Source organism: Neolamprologus brichardi, chromosome 5, assembly GCF_056152115.1.
Source record: "Neolamprologus brichardi isolate AB-2024 chromosome 5, ASM5615211v1, whole genome shotgun sequence".
Classification (NCBI taxonomy): Eukaryota; Metazoa; Chordata; class Actinopteri; order Cichliformes; family Cichlidae; genus Neolamprologus; species Neolamprologus brichardi.
The window spans coordinates 32,074,277-32,096,679 of NC_142108.1; the positions used below are offsets into that span (position 1 = coordinate 32,074,277).

Sequence of the window (22,403 nt, forward strand, 5' to 3'; positions counted from 1 at the left end):
AGCAGTTAGGGATGTGGAGCCACCGAGCAGTAAGGGAGCAGTTGGGGAGGTGGAGCCACCGAGAAGTAAGGGAGGGGGAGCCAGCGAGCAGTAAGGGAGGGGGAGCCAGCAAGCAGTAAGGGAGCAGTTAGGGATGTGGAGCCACCGAGCAGTAAGGGAGCAGTTAGGGAGGTGGAGCCACCGAGAAGTAAGGGAGGGGGAGCCAGCGAGCAGTAAGGGAGGTGGAGCCAGCGAGCAGTAAGGGAGGGGGAGCCAGCAACCAGTAAGGGAGCAGTAAGGGAGGTGGAGCCAGCGAGCAGTAAGGGAGCAGTAAGGGAGGGGGAGCCAGCAACCAGTAAGGCAGCAGTAAGGGAGGTGGAGCCAGCGAGCAGTAAGGGAGCAGTTAGGGAGGTGGAGCCAGCAACCAGTAAGGGAGCAGTAAGGGAGGTGGAGCCAGCGAGCACTAAGGGAGGGGGAGCCACCGAGCAGTAAGGGAGGGGGAGCCAGCGACCACTAAGGGAGCAGTAAGGGAAGTGGAGCCAGCGAGCAGTAAGGGAGAAGTAAGGGAGGTGGATCCACCGAGCAGTAAGGGAGGGGGAGCCAGCAAGCAGTAAGGGAGCAGTTAGGGAGGTGGAGGCACCGAGCAGTAAGGGAGGGGGAGCCAGCAAGCAGTAAGGGAGCAGTTAGGGAGGTGGAGCCACCGAGCAGTAAGGGAGGGGGAGCCAGCGAGCAGTAAGGGAGGGGGAGCCAGCGAGCAGTAAGGGAGCAGTAAGGGAGGGGGAGCCAGCGAGCAGTAAGGGAGCGGTAAGGGAGGGGGAGCCAGCGAGAAGTAAGGGAGCAGTAAAGGAGGTGGAGCCAGCGAGCAGTAAGGGAGGGGGAGCCAGCAAGCAGTAAGGGAGCAGTTAGGGAGGTGGAGCCACCGAGCAGTAAGCGAGGGGGAGTCAGCGAGCAGTAAGGGAGGTGGAGACAGCGAGAAGTAAGGGAGGGGGAGCCAGCGACCACCAAGGGAGCAGTAAGGGAAGTGGAGCCAGCGAGCAGTAAGGGAGAAGTAAGGGAGGTGGAGCCAGTGAGCAGTAAGGTAGGGGGAGCCAGCAACCAGTAAGGGAGCAGTAAGGGAGGTGGAGCCAGCGAGCAGTAAGGGAGGGGGAGCCAGCAAGCAGTAAGGGAGCAGTTAGGGAGGTGGAGCCACCGAGCAGTAAGGGAGGGGGAGTCAGCGAGCAGTAAGGGAGGTGGAGACCGCGAGAAGTAAGGGAGGGGGAGCCAGCGAGCAGTAAGGGAGCAGTAAGGGAGGGGGAGCCGGCGAGCAGTAAGGTAGCAGTTAGGGAGGTGGAACCAGCGAGCAGTAAGGGAGGGGGAGCCAGAAACCAGTAAGGGAGCAGTAAGGGAGGTGGAGCCAGCGAACAGTAAGGGAGGGGGAGCCAGGGAGCAGTTAGGGAGGTGGAGCCACCGAGCAGTAAGGGAGGGGGAGCCAGCAAGCAGTAAGGGAGCAGTTAGGGAGGTGGAGCCACCGAGCAGTAAGGGAGGGGGAGCAAGCGAGCAGTAAGGGAGGTGGAGCCACCGAGAAGTAAGGGAGGGGGAGCCACGGAGCAGTAAGGGAGGGGGAGCCAGCAAGCAGTAAGGGAGCAGTAAGGGAGGTGGAGCCAGCGAGCAGTAAGGGAGCAGTAAAGGAGGGGGAGCCAGCAACCAGTAAGACAGCAGTAAGGGAGGGGGAGCCAGCGAGCAGTAAGGGAGGGGGAGCCAGCAAGCAGTAAGGGAGCAGTTTGGGAGGTGGAGCCACCGAGCAGTAAGGGAGGGGGAGCCAGCGAGCAGTAAGGGAGCCAGCGAGAAGTAAGGGAGGGGGAGCCAGCGAGCAGTAAGGGAGCAGTTTGGGAGATGGAGCCAGCGAGCAGTAAGGGAGGGGGAGCCGGCGAGCAGTAAGGGAGGTGGAGCCAGCGAGCAGTAAGGGAGGGGGAGCCAGCGAGCAGTAAGGGAGCAGTAAGGGAGGGGGAGCCAGAGAGCAGTAAGGGAGCAGTAAGGGAGGTGGAGCCAGCGAGGAGTAAGGGAGCAGTAAGGGAGGGGGAGCCACCGAGCAGTAAGGGAGCAGTAAAGGAGGGGGAGCCAGCGAGCAGTAAGGGGGGGGGGGGAGCCAGCAAGCAGTAAGGGAGCAGTTAGGGAGGTGGAGCCACCGAGCAGTAAGGGAGGGGGAGCCAGCGAGCAGTAAGGGAGCCACCGAGCAGTAAGGGAGCAGTTAGGGGAGGGGGAGCCAGCGAGCAGTAAGGGAGGTGGAGCCAGCGAGCAGTAAGGGAGGGGGAGCCAGCGAGCAGTAAGGGAGCAGTAAGCGAGGGGGAGCCAGAAACCAGTAAGGGAGCAGTAAGGGAGGTGGAGCCAGCGAGCAGTAAGGGAGCAGTAAAGGAGGGGGAGCCAGCAACCAGTAAGGCAGCAGTAAGGGAGGGGGAGCCAGCGAGCAGTAAGGGAGGGGGAGCCAGCAAGCAGTAAGGGAGCAGTTAGGGAGGTGGAGACACCGAGCAGTAAGGGAGGGGGAGCCAGCGAGCAGTAAGGGAGGGGGAGCCAGCAAGCAGTAAGGGACCAGTTAGGGAGGTGGAGCCACCGAGCAGTAAGGGAGGCGGAGCCAGCAAGCAGTAAGGGAGCATTTAGGGCGGTGGAGCCACCGAGCAGTAAGGGAGGGGGAGCCAGCGAGCATTAAGGGAGGTGGAGCCAGCGAGCAGTAAGGGACGGGGAACCAGCGAGCAGTAAGGGAACAGTAAGGGAGGGGGAGCCACCGAGCAGTAAGGGAGGGGGAGCCAGCGAGCAGTAAGGGAGGTGGAGCCAGCGAGCAGTAAGGGAGGAGGAGCCAGCAAGCAGTAAGGGAACAGTAAGGGAGGGGGAGCCAGCGAGCAGTAAGGGAGCAGTTAGGGAGGTGGAGCCAGCGAGCAGTAAGGGAGGGGGAGCCAGCGAGCAGTAAGGGAGGGGGAGCCAGCGAGCAGTAAGGGAGCAGTAAGGGAGGGGGAGCCAGCGAGCAGTAAGGGAGCAGTAAGGGAGTTGGAGCCACCGAGCAGTAAGGGAGGGGGAGCCAGCGAGCAGTAAGGGAGCAGTAAGGGAGGGGGAGCCAGCAACCAGTAAGGCAGCAGTTAGGGAGTTTTAGCCACCGAGCAGTAAGGGAGGGGGAGCCAGCGAGCAGTAAGGGAGGGGGAGCCAGCGAGCAGTAAGGGAGCAGCAAGGGAGGGGGAGCCAGCAACCAGTAAGGCAGCAGTTAGGGAGTTTGAGCCACCGAGCAGTAAGGGAGGGGGAGCCAGCGAGCAGTAAGGGAGGTGGAGCCAGCGAGCAGTAAGGGAGCAGTAAGGGAGGGGGAGCCAGCGAGCAGTAAGGGAGGGGGAGCCAGCGAGCAGTAAGGGAGCAGTAAGGGAGGGGGAGCCAGCGAGCAGTAAGGGAGCAGTAAGGGAGGTGGAGCCACCGAGCAGTAAGGGAGGGGGAGCCAGCGAGTAGTAAGGGAGCAGTAAGGGAGGGGGAGTCAGCGAGCAGTAAGGGAGCAGTTAGGGAGTTTGAGCCACCGAGCAGTAAGGGAGGGGGAGCCAGCGAGCAGTAAGGGAGGTGGAGCCAGCGAGCAGTAAGGGAGGGGGAGCCAGCGAACAGTAAGGGAGCAGTTAGGGAGGTGGAGCCACCGAGCAGTAAAGGAGGGGGAGCCAGCAAGCAGTAAGGGAGCAGTTAGGGAGGTGGAGCCACCGAGCAGTAAGGGTGGGGGAGCCAGCGAGCAGTAAGGGAGCCAGCGAGCAGTAAGGGAGGGGGAGCCAGCGAGCAGTAAGGGAGCAGTTAGGGAGGTGGAGCCACCGAGAAGTAAGGGAGGGGGAGCCAGCGAGCAGTAAGGGAGGGGGAGCCAGCAAGCAGTAAGGCAGCAGTTAGGGAGTTTGAGCCACCGAGCAGTAAGGGAGGGGGAGCCAGCGAGCAGTAAGGGAGGGGGAGCCAGCGAGCAGTAAGGGAGCAGCAAGGGAGGGGGAGCCAGCAACCAGTAAGGCAGCAGTTAGGGAGTTTGAGCCACCGAGCAGTAAGGGAGGGGGAGCCAGCGAGCAGTAAGGGAGGTGGAGCCAGCGAGCAGTAAGGGAGCAGTAAGGGAGGGGGAGCCAGCGAGCAGTAAGGGAGGGGGAGCCAGCGAGCAGTAAGGGAGCAGTAAGGGAGGGGGAGCCAGCGAGCAGTAAGGGAGGGGGAGCCAGCGAGCAGTAAGGGAGCAGTAAGGGAGGTGGAGCCACCGAGCAGTAAGGGAGGGGGAGCCAGCGAGTAGTAAGGGAGCAGTAAGGGAGGGGGAGTCAGCGAGCATTAAGGGAGCAGTTAGGGAGTTTGAGCCACCGAGCAGTAAGGGAGGGGGAGCCAGCGAGCAGTAAGGGAGGTGGAGCCAGCGAGCAGTAAGGGAGGGGGAGCCAGCGAACAGTAAGGGAGCAGTTAGGGAGGTGGAGCCACCGAGCAGTAAGGGAGGGGGAGCCAGCAAGCAGTAAGGGAGCAGTTACGGAGGTGGAGCCACCGAGCAGTAAGGGTGGGGGAGCCAGCGAGCAGTAAGGGAGCCAGCGAGCAGTAAGGGAGGGGGAGCCAGCGAGCAGTAAGGGAGCAGTTAGGGAGGTGGAGCCACCGAGCAGTAAGGGAGGGGGAGCCAGCGAGCAGTAAGGGAGGGGGAGCCAGCAAGCAGTAAGGGAGCAGTTAGGGAGGTGGAGCCACCGAGCAGTAAGGGAGGGGGAGCCAGCGAGCAGTAAGGGAGGGGGAGCCAGCAAGCAGTAAGGGAGTAGTTAGGGAGGTGGAGCCACCGAGCAGTAAGGGAGGCGGAGCCAGCAAGCAGTAAGGGAGCATTTAGGGAGGTGGAGCCACCGAGCAGTAAGGGAGGGGGAGCCAGCGAGCATTAAGGGAGGTGGAGCCAGCGAGCAGTAAGGGACGGGGAACCAGCGAGCAGTAAGGGAACAGTAAGGGAGGGGGAGCCACCGAGCAGTAAGGGAGGGGAAGCCAGCGAGCAGTAAGGGAGGTGGAGCCAGCGAGCAGTAAGGGAGGAGGAGCCAGCGAGCAGTAAGGAAACAGTAAGGGAGGGGGAGCCAGCGAGCAGTAAGGGAGCAGTTAGGGAGGTGGAGCCAGCGAGCAGTAAGGGAGGGGGAGCCAGCGAGCAGTAAGGGAGGAGGAGCCAGCGAGCAGTAAGGGAGCAGTAAGGGAGGGGGAGCCAGCGAGCAGTAAGGGAGCAGTAAGGGAGTTGGAGCCACCGAGCAGTAAGGGAGGGGGAGCCAGCGAGCAGTAAGGGAGCAGTAAGGGAGGGGGAGCCAGCAACCAGTAAGGCAGCAGTTAGGGAGTTTGAGCCACCGAGCAGTAAGGGAGGGGGAGCCAGCGAGCAGTAAGGGAGGGGGAGCCAGCGAGCAGTAAGGGAGCAGTAAGGGAGGGGGAGCCAGCAACCAGTAAGGCAGCAGTTCGGGAGTTTGAGCCACCGAGCAGTAGGGGAGGGGGAGCCAGCGAGCAGTAAGGGAGGTGGAGCCAGCGAGCAGTAAGGGAGAAGTAAGGGAGGGGGAGCCAGCGAGCAGTAAGGGAGGGGGAGCCAGCGAGCAGTAAGGGAGCAGTAAGGGAGGGGGAGCCAGCGAGCAGTAAGAGAGGGGGAGCCAGCGAGCAGTAAGGGAGCAGTAAGGGAGGTGGAGCCACCGAGCAGTAAGGGAGGGGGAGCCAGCGAGTAGTAAGGGAGCAGTAAGGGAGGGGGAGTCAGCGAGCAGTAAGGGAGCAGTTAGGGAGTTTGAGCCACCGAGCAGTAAGGGAGGGGGAGCCAGCGAGCAGTAAGGGAGGTGGAGCCAGCGAGCAGTAAGGGAGGGGGAGCCAGCGAACAGTAAGGGAGCAGTTAGGGAGGTGGAGCCACCGAGCAGTAAAGGAGGGGGAGCCAGCAAGCAGTAAGGGAGCAGTTAGGGAGGTGGAGCCACCGAGCAGTAAGGGAGGGGGAGCCAGCGAGCAGTAAGGGAGCAGTAAGGGAGGTGGAGCCAGCGAGCAGTAAGGGAGCAGTAAGGGAGGTGGAGCCATCAACCGGTAAGGCAGCAGTAAGGGAGGGGGAGCCAGCGAGCAGTAAGGGAGGGGGAGCCAGCAAGCAGTAAGGGAGCAGTTAGGGAGGTGGAGCCACCGAGCAGTAAGGGAGGTGGAGCCAGCGAGCAGTAAGGGAGGGGGAGCCAGCGAGCAGTAAGGGAGCAGTAAGGGAGGGGGAGCCAGCGAGCAGTAAGGGAGGTGGAGCCAGCCAGTAGTAAGGGAGGGGGAGCCATCGAGCAGTAAGGGACCAGTAAGGGAGGTGGAGCCAGCGGGAAGTAAGGGAGGGGGAGCCAGCGAGCAGTAAGGGAGCAGTTAGGGAGGTGGAGCAACCGAGCAGTAAGGGAGGGGGAGCCAGCGAGCAGTAAGGGAGCAGTTAGGGAGGGGGAGCCAGCGAGCAGTAAGGGAGCAGTAAGGGAGTTGGAGCCACCGAGCAGTAAGGGAGGGGGAGCCAGCGAGCAGTAAGGGAGCAGTAAGGGAGGGGGAGCCAGCAACCAGTAAGGCAGCAGTTAGGGAGTTTGAGCCACCGAGCAGTAAGGGAGGGGGAGCCAGCGAGCAGTAAGGGAGGAGGAGCCAGCGAGCAGTAAGGGAGCAGTAAGGGAGGGGGAGCCAGCGAGCAGTAAGGGAGCAGTAAGGGAGTTGGAGCCACCGAGCAGTAAGGGAGGGGGAGCCAGCGAGCAGTAAGGGAGCAGTAAGGGAGGGGGAGCCAGCAACCAGTAAGGCAGCAGTTAGGGAGTTTGAGCCACCGAGCAGTAAGGGAGGGGGAGCCAGCGAGCAGTAAGGGAGGGGGAGCCAGCGAGCAGTAAGGGAGCAGTAAGGGAGGGGGAGCCAGCAACCAGTAAGGCAGCAGTTAGGGAGTTTGAGCCACCGAGCAGTAGGGGAGGGGGAGCCAGCGAGCAGTAAGGGAGGTGGAGCCAGCGAGCAGTAAGGGAGAAGTAAGGGAGGGGGAGCCAGCGAGCAGTAAGGGAGGGGGAGCCAGCGAGCAGTAAGGGAGCAGTAAGGGAGGGGGAGCCAGCGAGCAGTAAGAGAGGGGGAGCCAGCGAGCAGTAAGGGAGCAGTAAGGGAGGTGGAGCCACCGAGCAGTAAGGGAGGGGGAGCCAGCGAGTAGTAAGGGAGCAGTAAGGGAGGGGGAGTCAGCGAGCAGTAAGGGAGCAGTTAGGGAGTTTGAGCCACCGAGCAGTAAGGGAGGGGGAGCCAGCGAGCAGTAAGGGAGGTGGAGCCAGCGAGCAGTAAGGGAGGGGGAGCCAGCGAACAGTAAGGGAGCAGTTAGGGAGGTGGAGCCACCGAGCAGTAAAGGAGGGGGAGCCAGCAAGCAGTAAGGGAGCAGTTAGGGAGGTGGAGCCACCGAGCAGTAAGGGAGGGGGAGCCAGCGAGCAGTAAGGGAGCAGTAAGGGAGGTGGAGCCAGCGAGCAGTAAGGGAGCAGTAAGGGAGGTGGAGCCATCAACCGGTAAGGCAGCAGTAAGGGAGGGGGAGCCAGCGAGCAGTAAGGGAGGGGGAGCCAGCAAGCAGTAAGGGAGCAGTTAGGGAGGTGGAGCCACCGAGCAGTAAGGGAGGTGGAGCCAGCGAGCAGTAAGGGAGGGGGAGCCAGCGAGCAGTAAGGGAGCAGTAAGGGAGGGGGAGCCAGCGAGCAGTAAGGGAGGTGGAGCCAGCCAGTAGTAAGGGAGGGGGAGCCATCGAGCAGTAAGGGACCAGTAAGGGAGGTGGAGCCAGCGGGAAGTAAGGGAGGGGGAGCCAGCGAGCAGTAAGGGAGCAGTTAGGGAGGTGGAGCAACCGAGCAGTAAGGGAGGGGGAGCCAGCGAGCAGTAAGGGAGCAGTTAGGGAGGTTGAGCAACCGAGCAGTAAGGGAGGTGGAGCCAGCGAGCAGTAAGGGAGGTGGAGCCAGCGAGCAGTAAGGGAGCAGTTAGGGAGGTGGAGCCACCGAGCAGTTAGGGAGGTGGAGCCACCGAGCAGTAAGGGAGGGGGAGCCAGCGAGCAGTAAGGGAGGTGGAGCCAGCGAGCAGTAAGGGAGGGGGAGCCAGCAAGCAGTAAGGGAGCAGTAAGGGAGGTGGAGCCATCGAGCAGTAAGGGAGGTGGAGACAGCGAGCAGTAAGGGAGCAGTAAGGGAGGGGGAGCCAGCGAGCAGTAAGGGAGCAGTAAGGGAGGTGGAGCCAGCGAGCAGTAAGGGAGGGGGAGCCAGCGAGCAGTAAGGGAGCAGTAAGGGAGGTGGACCCACCGAGCAGTAAGGGAGGGGGAGCCAGCGAGCAGTAAGGGAACAGTAAGGGAGGGGGAGCCATCAAACAGTAAGGCAGCAGTAAGGGAGGTGGAGCCAGCGAGCAGTAAGGGAGCAGTAAGGGAGGGGGAGCCAGCGACCAGTAAGGGAGGGGGAGCCAGCAAGCATTAACGGAGCAGTTAGGGAGGTGGAGCCACCGAGCAGTAAGGGACGGGGAGCCAGCGAGCAGTAAGGGAGGGGGAGCCAGCGAGCAGTAAGGGAGGTGGAGCCAGCGAGCAGTAAGGGAGGGGGAGCCAGGAAGCAGTAAGGGAGCAGTTAGGGAGGTGGAGCCACCGAGCAGTAAGGGTGGGGGAGCCAGCAACCAGTAAGGGAGAAGTAAGGGAGGTGGAGCCACCGAGCAGTAAGGGAGGGGGAGCCAGCGAGCAGTAAGGGAGCAATAAGGGAGCAGTCAGGGAGGGGGAGCCACCGAGCAGTAAGGGAGGGGGAGCCACCGAGCAGTAAGGGAGCAGTAAGGGAAGTGGAGCCAGCGAGCAGTAAGGGAGCAGTTAGGGAGCAGTAAGGGAGGGGAGCCAGCGAGCAGTAAGGGAGCAGTAAGGGAGGGGGAGCCAGCGAGCAGTAAGGGAGGGGGAGCCAGCGAGCAGTAAGGGAGCAGTAAGGGAGTTGGAGCCACCGAGCAGTAAGGGAGGGGGAGCCAGCGACCAGTAAGGGAGCAGTAAGGGAGGGGGAGCCAGCAACCAGTAAGGCAGCAGTAAGGGAGGTGGAGCCAGCGAGCAGTAAGGGAGCAGTAAGGGAGGGGGAGCCAGCGAGCAGTAAGGGAGCAGTTAGGGAGGTGGAGTCATCGAGCAGTAAGGGAGGGGGAGCCAGCGAGCAGTAAGGGAGGTGGAGCCAGCGAGCAGTAAGGGAGGGGGAGCCAGCGAGCAGTAAGGGAGCAGTTAGGGAGGTGGAGCCACCGAGCAGTAAGGCTCAGTACAGAGAGGAATGAACTCAAAAAGGCAGCTTTATTTTGCTGAAAAATGCTAGAGTACTACAAAACAAAAACCTAAACTGGAAAACATGAAACTGAGACTAGGGTACAGGAAACTAGGAGTTACAAGAGAACACGGAGCACAGGAAAACCACACAGCTATCGAGGGACGACGCAACAACAAGCAGGAGATGACAGAGAACTAAAATACATGACAGTTCCTTTGGAATAAATCTGTTCAGTGTTAAGTCCGTGCCTCTGTGCCTGTTGTGTGTTTCTTGTTTTATTCTGATAGTCCCTGTCCTGTGTGCAGTGTGTCTGGTTTTGCTTCCCCTTGTTTCGTTAGCTCTGATTATTTCCAGCTGTGCTCTCCTTCTGTCTCATTCCCTGATTACTCCGGGGTGTAATATAAGCCGGTCTGTAGTGAAAATGCCCAATTTTTTGTCCCAGTCCAGCCCTGCAGGTTAATGCTGGCAGTGTCACCATGCCAGCTGACTGTATTTCATCATCAGCCAGTGTTGTTCTTTATACATCAATATTACCAAAGTTTACCATAAGCCAGCATATAAAATATTTACTTGCTTTCAGGTTTTATTCAAATGTTAGTCTTTTCAGTTGTTTCCCCACTTTTTTCCCGTTTCAAAATCAAACACCAGTTTGTGAGAAGATTATCTTGTTTTTTTAACAGGCCCATAAAGTTTTGCATTGGCTAATTTGCCAATTGTATGTTAAAAATGTTTGTATTTTAATATTCAAAAATGTTTTTGCCCAAAACATATCTGCACTACATGTCAGTAAAAATACTATGAAAATATTGCTGTCCTTGAATGCTGAATAAACACTGACTGATTGTATCTCTTGTACTTTATCAACGCAGTATCTAAAAACTTTGCACCGTAGTGGTTAAAATCTCATTCTAATAAAAGTTAACAGCGCATTCGGTTATTAGGTTTATAGGGTTATTGAATTATGGTTAACGGTTGGTAGAATCTTTTTTTAACATTATCTGCCAATTACATCTGCCACCCTTCTCCAAATCTGTGCCCCTACCTGGCCCCCCCAACAAAAATTTTCTAGACACGCCACTGGTTTGTGATAGCCTGTCCACAACCCTGCTGCTGCAGCAGCTTCTGTGTGTGTCCGCCAAGATTTACATTTCTTGCCTTTCTCCATCCCCTTACAACCCCTTACAATCCCGTTGGGGTACTCCGCGATCCCCGGAGTATCGCTCGGTCTTTCTGTTGTGTTTTTTTTTCTACGGAGGGGTGGGGGGATTTCATGACCCCGGGGTATCGCACCACCCTGACAGGGAACATAAAGGTTAAGCCGTCTGCGTTATTGCCTCGCAGAGGTCGACTTTTATTTCTAAAAGAAAACGGCACGGATGCTTCTGACATTTTTTTTTGTTTGTTTGTTTGGTTTTTTTTAACTAAAACTACACACATGATACAAGTTTAAACAAATGAGGTAATGTTGAATGTAAGATATATGTTAACAGCAGGATACAAGTTTAAAAGATGCGGTAAAGGTAGGATACATGTTTGGGGAAAAAAAGAAATTAAACAGGATCCATCCATCCATCCATCTTCTTCCGCTTATCCAGGGCTGGGTCGCGGGGGCAGCAGCTCAAGCAGAGAAGCCCAGACCTCCCTCTCCCCAGGCACCTCCTCCACCTTATACAGGGGAATACCAAGGCAGACCCAGGACACGCTGGAGAGATCTCTCCAGCGTGTCCTGGGTCACTGTGGGGTTTTTATGCTTTTATTGTGCAGCTGTCTCAAGTTTTCCTTAATGTGATGAATCTTCAGTTTTTCACTGCTCAGACCTCCGTTTTTTTTTCTTTTCACTTTCAAATAAAAAATAGATGAAAGACATAAAATCTGAAATGTTCCTCATTGTGACAAATCGTAAATTATTTATTCAAGCATAAAAAAGTCCCCTAACTCAAGCGATGGCCCAGAGGTGTGTTTGCACATAACAGACAACATAGTATAGATAAGTATAAATAAATTGTATCTTCGGGAACTTTTTTAAACGACGGTCTGATATATAAGGACATAATTACTTCCAGTTTATTTAGTTAAACCTTAAAATTCCACTGTTAAAAATTAAAATAGCAGCAGCAACATTACTGAAGCTGTGTGAGATCATACTGACTTTCAAACCAATGAGAATTTTTTTTTTTTCAAAAAGCTGTCTCTGCCTTATATGCTGTATCTACAGAGATGTTTGTAAATGGTTTAAGGATATGTGGCACTTATTTTCCCAGAAAAATATAATAAAATGTGTGATGGCTCAAGACTTTTGCACAATTCTATCCTAAAATGTGTTACTATAATTAGTCCCATCATTTAAAAAAAAAAAAAAAGATTTCAGCACTAAAGACAGAAAATATCAGACAATTATCATAATCATGGCCTATATGCATATGTTCATATCTCCACCACCCGGTGTGCTTCTTGTATGCCTGACACAGTGATGTATTTCAGTGTGAAGGAACATGTTATATTTCTGTTTTCTCCTGAGAAGAATGAAGCAACGTTTTGCTGGTTTTGAAACCAAACCCAAAACCTGATGACAAAGGGGTCATGAGACTCTTTGAGTGAGGGGTGATTTCTTCTGTGGTTCATGCTTTGGTTTCAGTGTATTGTTGTGTTCATAATTTTTGGAAGGAATCTCAGAAAAAAGGTATGTCTCTTTAAAAAGGATTTATTTTGCTTTTTGCAGTTGAAAGTTTACACAGCGCTGAGGACTTCTATGTGAACCAACAGCATGTTTCACGAAAAGGATGACCCTGAAACGGGCTGTACAACATTATATAGTGAGACAAAAACATCGATTATAACAGCTAACTTCCTCCTGCATGGACGCAGTCTTGGTGTCTGCTCCGAAGCATCTTCATATCTCCATGACCTCGTCTGGTATCTGCTCCCTCCTCTGTAAGAGACAGAAAAGCGAAACACCTCTCTGCCTATAGCCTTGATAATCTAATGCTATTATCCATTTTTCTTCTTGTGATTCAAAGTTGGTTTAGAATATCATATTCAGAACTCTCTGACCCAAAGACTTATTCTAATCATAATCTATGTGTGTAAGCGTGTTTGCAATTACCCCTCTGCACTCTAAGTCATTTCCTACAATATATCAGTCCGGACAGTAAAGCCGAACAAAGCTTATGATCTTCAGAAGACTGAGCGCCAACTCATTATGAGCACATTTGCAGTAAATGTATGAAAATGATTATAACCACCTAATTTAGTAAAATAAATCAAACATTTTCAATCACAACAGTGTGGAAACAACTTCTCTGTGAAACTGAGCTTGAAGGCATGTAGGTGTGTGTTAATGTTCACATCAAAGAATGAGAGCATCTCTCTGTTACAGTCCAGCTAACCTCCCACCCTCTGGACCTTCTTCACTGAAACAAATATACATGAAAGTGATGAAGAGGCTGCTGCGTTAGTTCCTTCAAACAAATATATTTCCCAGAATCCAGTCTGTGTTTGTCCCTTTCTTAGACAAGACCCGTCACCAGGCCAAGGTTTCAGTCCTCATCATTTCTGACTTCAAGATCACAATCTCTGAGTCAAAGCCCTCAGAGCCCAGCACAAGTGAACAGCTGACAGTCTTCTTAGAAAGGAAAACGATAAGCTGAAGTTGAGCTGAAGAGGCCAAAAATAAAAGTCTTTACAAACAACAGATTATTGAAGACAGTTTAGCAGTTTAATAAAACTGACATTTTTTTTTTTCAATTTCCCAGTTTGGCAAAATCACTTTTTAAAATAATTGTGGAGGCTTAAAACTCAGTGCTTGTTAGGCATAAACATGTAGGTGGAACCACCTACATTATTATATTCAGCTGCATCTAATGGTCGAAGAGCGCCCCCTGCTGTTCTGTAGACGCTCCTCACGCTTGTATCCATGTCTGTTTTTTTCTTATTCCCAGATAAAGTTGTGTATGTGAGTTTGTTGGGTGTATTTTATATTATATTGTTAAAATCTCAGCAGCAAATACCGTAGCTGAATATTTATGTAACTGTATCTTCATGTTGTTAAAGAAACAAGAACTGCCTGGAAACAAATATGTACAGGATGAGGAGGATGTGTGTGGATTCTTTTTTTTTGCTCTTTCTTAGTATCTTGCAACTATTTATGCTAGGACTTTTTACTGGTTTCAAAATGAGATCAAAAACCTGTTGATAGAGGAGTTATATGCTCGTCCACTTTCAAGATCACTGGTAATATCTTCGGTTGTTTCTTCTCAGTACCAACATAAGGAAACAACTTCTCAGTGAAATTGTGTTTGAAGGTGTGTATGAGTGTGTAGGCATCCAGATCATAGAATGAGAGCGTCCCTCTGTCATATTCCAGCTGAACTCTGACCCTCTGCAGCTTCTTTACTGACAAAACATAATATGTACCTGCTGTTGCTACTCTGTACTCTTCATCCTCGAAACATAATTGCCAGAAACCTGACCGTGTTTCTACCTTTCTCTCAAAAGACTCATTTACAACACCAACGGACCAAACTCCCTCTTCTCTAACCTCAACATCCCAAATGTGAGTCCCTGAGTTGAAGCCCTCAGAGCCCACAACAACTTTATATTTGTCAAACCTCTCTGGATTATCAGGAACCTTCTGTCTCCCTCCAAATGTCACATTGGTCAGATCATCAGACATGATGAGTTGTGGATGAGCTGTGTTTGGATCCAGAATCACAGGAGTGTAGGAGACCATCTCCTTCATCTTATTCCAGATGTTGTAGGTCAGGTTGCCCAGGTGTTTGGCCACATCTATCAGAGCTCCTGAGTCCAGCTGTGGAGCATCCAGCAGGGGGCGCTGCTTGACTCTGTTGACTGCAGCCCTGTAGTTGTGGAGGAATGAGACGTCTTCAGCTCTCAGTTGCTCCTCTGTGGCTCTGATTGTTTCTGAAAGAGTTTTTATTTCTCTACTCAGAGACTTAATCTTCTTCTCCATTTTTCTTAACTTCTGCTCTTCTTCCTGCCTCAGAGCAGCCAGCCTGGCCTTCTCTTCATTTTGGAGAAACTGCTGAAGCTTTTTAAACTCCTCCTTTATCTGCTTCTCTGTCTGCTGTGCCTGGACCTTTATGTGTTTTGCTGTTTGATCAAAGTTTCCTTTGACTTGTTCAAACACCTTCAGTTTATCTTGTAAGGGCTTCAGGTGTTTCTGACGCTCCTCTCTGTGATCCTGGGCAGCTTCATCAATAGGTCTGAATCTGTGGTCTTTGTGTGCTTTTGAATCTCGACAGACGAGACACACCGGCTGCTGATGATCCAAACAAAAAAGTTTGAGCTTCTCATTGTGCAGACTGCAGAGAGGCTCAGACACTGCAGAAGCTTTTTTATCTCTCTGCAGTAAGAAAGCCTCACACAGGTTCTTTAACACCAAGTTACAGGTCAGATCATTTGACAGGTTTATCTTCTTACAAAGTGGGCAGTTGTGTTTTAGATTCTTGCTCCACCACGTCTGCAAACAGAATCGACAGAAGCTGTGGCTGCATGACAGGATGACAGGATCTCTATAGATGTCGTGGCAGACGGGACAGGAGAGATCATTTTCCGACTGAGAAGCCATTTTGTCCTTGAGTGACAACAATGAAAACAATGAGGCGTCCACTCAAGAAGTTTCTTCAAACTTACTTTCCCTTCTGTAAAACTTCTGTTTGTAACATGGAATCAGCAGCATCGTGTTGAAGTGTCAGTATCCTGATTTTCCCTGTATTTCAGTGTTCCCCGTATCCTTCTTGCTGTCGTTGAACTTCCTCTCTTTTCTAACAAAGAATCTAAATACATAATCCAGAAACTGAAAGTGTCACGGTGAATGTATTTTGACACCAGTATGAGCAATGAATGAGGAAGATGCATACTTAAAAGGGTGTGTGATTCATTTCTACATGGGGTGGAGAGAGGTGTTGTAGAAATGTCAAATAAATGGTGGTGCATGAAACCAGGTTGTCTTTATTACTTTAATTTAATTTTGTAAGAGGCTCAAAGAACAGTATAGATTATGGCAACACTTTGCATGTTTTTGGTAAAGTTATCTACCAAAGTCACAGGATGCCATTAGAACACTGAGTAATAAAAGGTAACTGATATGTCAACATCTGAAGGATTACGTGAACACAGAATATGTTAACATGAAGCATTTCATTCAGCAATGTAGCCTGACAAACAGAAGAAGTCTCCTGTTACAAAGGGTGCAAACAAAGAATACACACAGGCAATGCTGAGAAGAAAATTATAGCATTAAAAAGTAATTTCAAACACTACAGCATAAATAGGGCCTAACAGTTGTGTTTTTAAAAAAGAAAAACCAAAAACAAGGACCAACATAAAAAGGTCAATGTGCTTAAGTAACTCTGTAAGTTGAAGAGAAAAGGAGACAGATTAGTGGTTACTGCTGCTGCAACATGTTTTTGCATTGTAAAAGAATAGAAAAAGCAGCCTCCTGCCATTCTGTGTTCAGGTTTGAGAAAATCCAATAAAAGGAGGTTTTAGTAAAGAGAAAAATGCTTTGTTTTGCTTCTTGATATACTTAACTGTAGACCACCTATGAATCATTCAAACATACAGTTAGGTCCATTAATATTTGGACAGAGACAATTTTTTTCTAATTTTGTTTCTGTACATTATCACAATAAATTTTAAATTAAACAAGTCAGATGCAGTTAAAGTTAAAGTTCCAGCTTTAATTCAGTGGGTTGAACAAAATATTGCATAAAATGTGAGGAACTGAAGCATTGTTAACACAATCCCTTTATTTCAGGGGTTCAAAAGTAATTGAACAAATTAAATACCTGAAAATAAAACGTCTGCTTCGTTACTTGGTTCAGGCTGCCATACCTTCACTGACAATGGCAGCCTGAAGTTTTCTTTCTTTCTTTTTTTTGTTTGGTGCCAGTTTTATTGCAACACTTGAGAGCAGTTCTGTCTGGCTCAGCAGTCGTACATTTAAGTATGTATGTGACATCTACGAGGAGTTCAAATAACTTAATGTTATTTTCAATCAACCTAGCCTTTGTACTGAAACATGGCAAGTTACAGTTGTCATAGTAGATCCGAGTCCTCTCTGGCACACAAGACGGGTTAATCCTGTCGCTCTTGTTCGAAAACCTGCACTTCCTAATTCCACAGTCCTCCGGGAGCCCCTGTGTTGACATACGTAAATGGCAGCCTGAAGTCTTGAATTCATGGAATTCACCAGATGCTTGGTTTCCTCCTTTCTAATGCTCTGCCAGGCCTTTACTGCAGCAGCTGTCAGTTGCTGTTTGTTTGTAGGCCTTTTTGCCCAAAGTTTAGTCTTCAACAAGTGAAATGCTCAGTTGGGTTAAGACAAGGGCGTAGATTTAGCATGGACGGAAGGGACGTGTCCCCACCAATATCCAGTGATTATTGAATTGTCCCCACCAATAATTTGATCTCTTCGAGTAAAGAAAAACAAACCCAATAGAAAGAAAAAAACGATCTGTCAACGTCTCGTTCACCTAGTGGTGCAGAAAGAGTTTAATTACGTTCTCTACTGGAGTCCTACCTCATGTGACAAATATGGCCAATGTGATTGGCTGAGCCTTTCAGGGAGCTCTGTTTAGTAGTGATGGGCAGATGAAGCTTCATGAAGCACTGAAGCTTTTCATCCAATTGTTTCACCCCAGTGCAAAGTGTCTTGAAGCTTCATTTGCTCTAGTAGGACACCTACTGGACAGCCTGTAAATGTCAACAACAAAAGGAGTGTGTAAAACATCTATACTGTAGTGGTGGCAGTATACTGTGTATATTTATACTGGCAGTATGGAAAATGATTATTTGGAAATGCTTAAAATGGAAATGATCATTTACTGTGAGGTGAGGTGTGGTTGGGGTGTGGACAGTGGTTGTGCTTTTGTAACGTTGAGGTATGCACAGCTACACACTGAGCCTCAGTCCTGCCTGTTCACATTTTATTCTGTAAAAACTAAATTTTCACTGCTTTTATGGCCTTTTTAGTGGGGAGAACATAGCTAGGATTTAACGATTTAACAAATCTTTTAAATCCTTTGTCCTCCACAATGCTAAATGGCTGGGAGTCCTCAATCACCATGCTAACCAGGTCTTCATCTATTTGAGATTGTTCTCCTGAGGAAAGACAACAAAAACAAAGCACAAATATAAATATCACACACGTAACTTATAACAGTTGTATAATATTGTTATATCATTTGGTAACATTACTGCATGCTATATTATCATGGCATTTGATGGCTCACCTGGTCTTGCTCCACAATCGGTGTTCCTCTTATTCTCATGCAAAGCTCTGTAGTGCCTAAGCATGGATGAGATGTTGTTGTTATATCTCAGCTCCCTGGCACATAGCAAACACTTCACCTTGTACAAAAGTAAAGCCGCTTAACATAAATTGTATTGCACCATCAGTATTATGAAAATACATCTTCTGTAGAAATTTACATATCTTGTTGGGAGGAATAAAATCAAAATGTTTCCACACAGGGGAGGACATCCTCCTCTTCTTAGCTAGCTCCATTCTCTCCTGACTTTCTCTCATAAACCTCTTAACTGTCTCCAAACTGTCTCCAAACTCTCACTAACCGCAACTCTCCATCAAACACCCACATTTTGATTGAAGTCTGAGGGGTTTATATCGCTGTCATAGCTCGCGGCAAAGTTCGAACCACTTCCTGAAACAGTCACGTGGTACAGCCGGGCAGCGAGGCTTCGGACGTCATCATTTCAGCTCCTCCCATAAATGAAGCAAGCCTCGATACGCGTATCGCGGAAACGCCCCCTAAATTACTCGACACAGGCTTCGAAACCTCGATACAGAGCGTCACATCACTACTGTTTAGTTTTAGCAGCGGCAAGCCTGCACTGCGAGGACCTGCAAGGAGGAGAGGAAGACGGCAGCACAGAGGAAGAACCTGGATATAAGAAAGTATTTTTCAAAGAAACCTAGCGTGCAGACCCTGAATTGGGACACAGCCATAGTCTATTCGCACACGAAAACTTTAGACATGGGTTATGTCCCATTTCAGGGTCTGCACGCTTGAAGTACGCGCACTACGCGTACTACGTACGGTGCGTACTATAAGTACGAGAAGTGCGGAAGTGAGAGGCTTGTGAAATGGGACGGTATATGCTTTGTCGCGCTGTTCAGGTTGCCTAGCAACCATGATACTAACCGCGAGACACCTTACATTCAGCTTTGTGTGACATAAATGAAGGAGAAAAATGTTTTGTTGGTCAATCATTTTTGTCATGACATCACTTTGATTATTTGAATATCTGAGGCTGAGACCACAGGACCGTAAAACATGATTCAAGGGCTTCATTTCTGTACTGAACAGTCATTTAAGATTAGCTAGTAAATAATAATTAGTTAATGTTGTTCATGAGACTGAAGTCATCTCACTATGGTAATGTAAATATAATATGGCCAATATTATAGTATTGTCAGATTATTATGATATATATCTATATATATATATATTAGGGGTGCAACATACTCGTATCGATATTGAACCGTTCATACAGTGCTTTCGGTTCGGTACGCATATGTATCGAACAATACAACATTTTAAATTTATTTTATCAACTTTCCTTCTGACGGTGCTGTCTGTGTTGAGCGCTCAGTGAATCTGCGCTCGACAGTGCAGCCTAGGAGGAGTAGTCGAACACAGATTCACTGAGCGCAGGGCACAGTGTTGCCAACTTAGCGACTTTGTCGCTATATTTAGCGAGTTTTCAGACCCCCTTAGCGACTTTTTTTCTAAAAAGCGACTAGCGACATATCTGGCGACTTTTTCTGGTATTATTGGAGACTTATTTATGACGACTTTTTGACATGAAGACGCGTATCGCTCTTACTCTCAACAAGCAGCGGTGCTGCCTTGGGCACCTCACCCGTGCCAAAGCGCTCACAGGCGGAGGATAGTCCTCCCACAGCTGCTATCAGGGCAGGAGACGTCACACCTGTGCGTCCAAACGGCAAATGAATCGCGCATGAGCGAAGCCGCTGCTCCCACACTGACTGTAACGCAGTCAATTCTTCTTTTACTGTTACACTGTTTTGTGGATCACAAGGTTTAAAACTACTTATAAACAAACACACACACACAAAGTAACTCCACCAGAGTGCCAATTTCGGGTCACTTTTGCCGGTCCAGGCCTGGATAAAGGAGCAGGGTCGGAATTGTGACATTAAAAAACAATAATTGCTAAAATAAATTTAATTTGTAGTTCTAAATAAATTCTAACTGCATTTAGGACGGTTTTTTTACTCGCTTTATGTCTCTTCCACGATGTTATTTCTCTCTCCAACAGCGTAGGTTACAATTACATTAGCATGACCAATTATGCAAATTAGGCGATGACGTCATTTGGCGACTTCTAGCGACTTTTAGCACAGCCAATAGCGATTTTCCTTACTGAGGAGTTGGCAACACTGGCAGGGCAAGCTAGCTAGACAGAAGTTAAGCTCGTTGCAACATGGCAAATTGAACCTCCCCCACCCTCATTCAGATCTGGCGTCTGGAACTATTTTGGTCTTCATGTGACTATGACCCTGAAGGTAAGCGAGTCATGGACTAAAGTAAAACAGTATGTCAGATGTGCCAAGCAATGCTCAATTACATGAGTGGGAACTAGTGTGTTAGCGCAGTTAGCTCGTTAATGTGTTGACGCTGTCCAGCCCCACACACGGGGCAATCCGCGGTAGCTCGTTAACGGAGATTTGCCGTGTTGTGGCGTTAACCTCATTTCAGATTAAGGCTGACAGCACTAGTGGGAACACAACGAATATGACTGCACATTTACCCGATAGCATCCTAGTGCAAAGACAAGTGGAAGCAGACAAAAACAACAAGCACGCATACAAACTTTACCGAGTCATTTAGACAGCCGTTAGCACATGATTCTCCTTATGGGGACCTGATATGTTTAATATGCTGCTGAGAATATAGCCCAGAAGAAGCGTATAGTATAGCTTTTATTTTGGAAAGAGACATTTCTCTGTAATAAACTCTCTTTTCCAAAGATGAGTGATTCCTCAATCAGATACAGGGCTCGCAAAATCGCTAGCCCAACGTCCCGGGGCTAGCGATTTTTCCAGTCGGGCTGCCCTGCTCTGCTCGTCGGCCTATCGTAGGAAGGAAAAAAATATGTCAATGCTTTTGCATTCTTTCAGAAATGTAGCTGGGTAATTATGTCATTGGCATCTGTGAGCCACTGTCAATATGTGACATATTGAAATCGCGTTTGAATTTGCGCTTGTTTTTTGCTTTCACTTTGCAATCGCGTGAACTGTGTATAGAGAGCGACAGCACTGATTGGTGAGTGATGATAATTTGCGCACCAATTCCTCTGGCATCGTCTTATCAATCGTTAGCTTACTATGCAAACATGACAAGTGAAATCTCCTGCAGCTTAAACATGTGAGAGGTTGATCGCGCAGAGAATCGCTGAGCGTTATGTGAGTGCGTGTGTAAAAGCAGCAGGATATATATTTTAGTTCTGCTGAGCCAAATAAGACAGGTCAGGGTGAAGAAGTGACAGTCAAAGAAAAGCTTACCACAAAACGGAAAAGTTATGACAAATCAGACTATAAGGCAAAAAGAAAGTGCAGCTTTATGGTTTCATGGACAAAAGAATTTCTGTGGCTGCAATATGACGAGCTAAATAACCAGGGCTGCACATAAGTGGTCCGCAGGTGCGCATTCGCTGTCAAAATAAAAAACGCGCACAAGATAAGAAGTTGCAACGGGTGTTTGCATACATAAGATTTTCAGGAGGAGGACAGACATTTGTTTAGAACTCATAAAGATGTCGAAGAAGCTCCTTTAAGCAATTACTTTGGTGTTCCTCCACCTCCAAAGAAATGTCAGGAGTCCGAACCACAAAAGAAGCGCGTATTCTCGGAAAAGTGGTTGCAGGAGGTGAGCTGGCTTCAAACAAATGAACGCACAGAGATGTGGTGCAGAATGTGCCGTGAAAATTTAATAAATGTCAAATTAATAAAAAGGCATGAACATTTTTTTTGTATCGAAAAAATATCGAACCGTGACACCAAAGTATCGAACCGAACCGAACCGTGAATTTTGTGTACCCCTAATAAATATATAAATATATATATATATATATATATATATATATCTCACTGACTTTCAGCTTGTTGTGTTTGTGGATATATGACTGACTTTAATTATCCTTAAAATCATCAGATTCTCTGTAAGATTAAGGTCGACTATATGTATATTTAGAAGTAGAGGCTTCAAAACCAAGTTAATGCTGAAAGTACAAACATCACTAATGTCACACAACTTTGCCGACATGTGGCCAACAGCAATGTTTTAATGTTCTTCATTATTAAACATTCGCACATGAATAAGTGACGTCATGTTCAGTACTTATTTTTGACAGTTCACTTTTCGGCCGCTCCCTTCTGCCGTATTTTGCGGCAAAATTATCCACACCCACCGCCGCGCTATGAATTGTGGGATATATGGGACCACGAAGCGTGCACCGGACCACGCTTGATATTTGGGGAAATCGACGGCGCATTTGGAGTATGCATTTGAAGTACACTTCGAATTGGGACAGCCGTCGTCGCGTGGCGGTGACGTGATCGCACTTGAAATGCGTACTTCAAGCGTGCAGACCCTGAATTGGGACACAGCGTCAGTTCGAATGCTCACGCGGCATGCCCACGTGACTGTACGTTGCACGCTCACCTAACTTTACGCTGCACGCGTACATGACTTTCCGTTTGTGCCTTGAATAATGAATAAGGTTACGTCCACACGTACCAGCGTATTTTTGAAAACGCTGATTTTTCTATGCGTTTGCACCATTAGTCCACACGTAATGCATGCCTGGCCGTACATTGTGTTTGTGTTTCCAGGCACATTTCACGAAGCAGAACGCAGTGTTCAGAGATCTCTACGGGAACACTCTGACCTTCAGTCTGAAGCAGAAACCCAGACCAGTCTTAAAAGAAAGCACAAGTAAAACGTTTTTATTCACAAACATATCTTTGATTGTTAAGAATTTATGATCTTGTCTTTTATACATATCTGTGGTGCTCGCATACTGCAATATCACCACATAATATAGTCCAAAAGGTGGAAGTTTGTAAACTTTTTAAAAATGCAAAGCCATGTACACCTGTGCACTTCAAAAATTCCTTGTATACTGTACCTTCTTGTACGTCTCTGTTTCCTGTGTGTTGTTAGAAATCAAACTGTA

The 22,403-nt window shown here is 49.6% G+C and overlaps 1 protein-coding gene across 1 annotated transcript; it reads right to left on the bottom strand.

Moving 5' to 3' along the window:
* Positions 1-13,335: 13,335 nt before the first annotated feature.
* LOC148102833 (E3 ubiquitin-protein ligase TRIM35-like) lies at positions 13,336-14,944 on the bottom strand. Its single transcript, XM_087841382.1, has one exon. It carries the CDS (start codon positions 14,743-14,745, stop codon positions 13,336-13,338), a length of 1,410 nt encoding a protein of 469 aa, XP_087697508.1. The 5' UTR covers positions 14,746-14,944.
* Between the last annotated feature and the right edge of the window lie 7,459 nt (positions 14,945-22,403).

Bases quoted from the DNA above. Each gene is read 5' to 3' on its own strand.
- LOC148102833 (XM_087841382.1), bottom strand. From the start codon at position 14,745: ATGGCTTCTCAGTCGGAAAATGATCTCTCCTGTCCCGTCTGCCACGAC.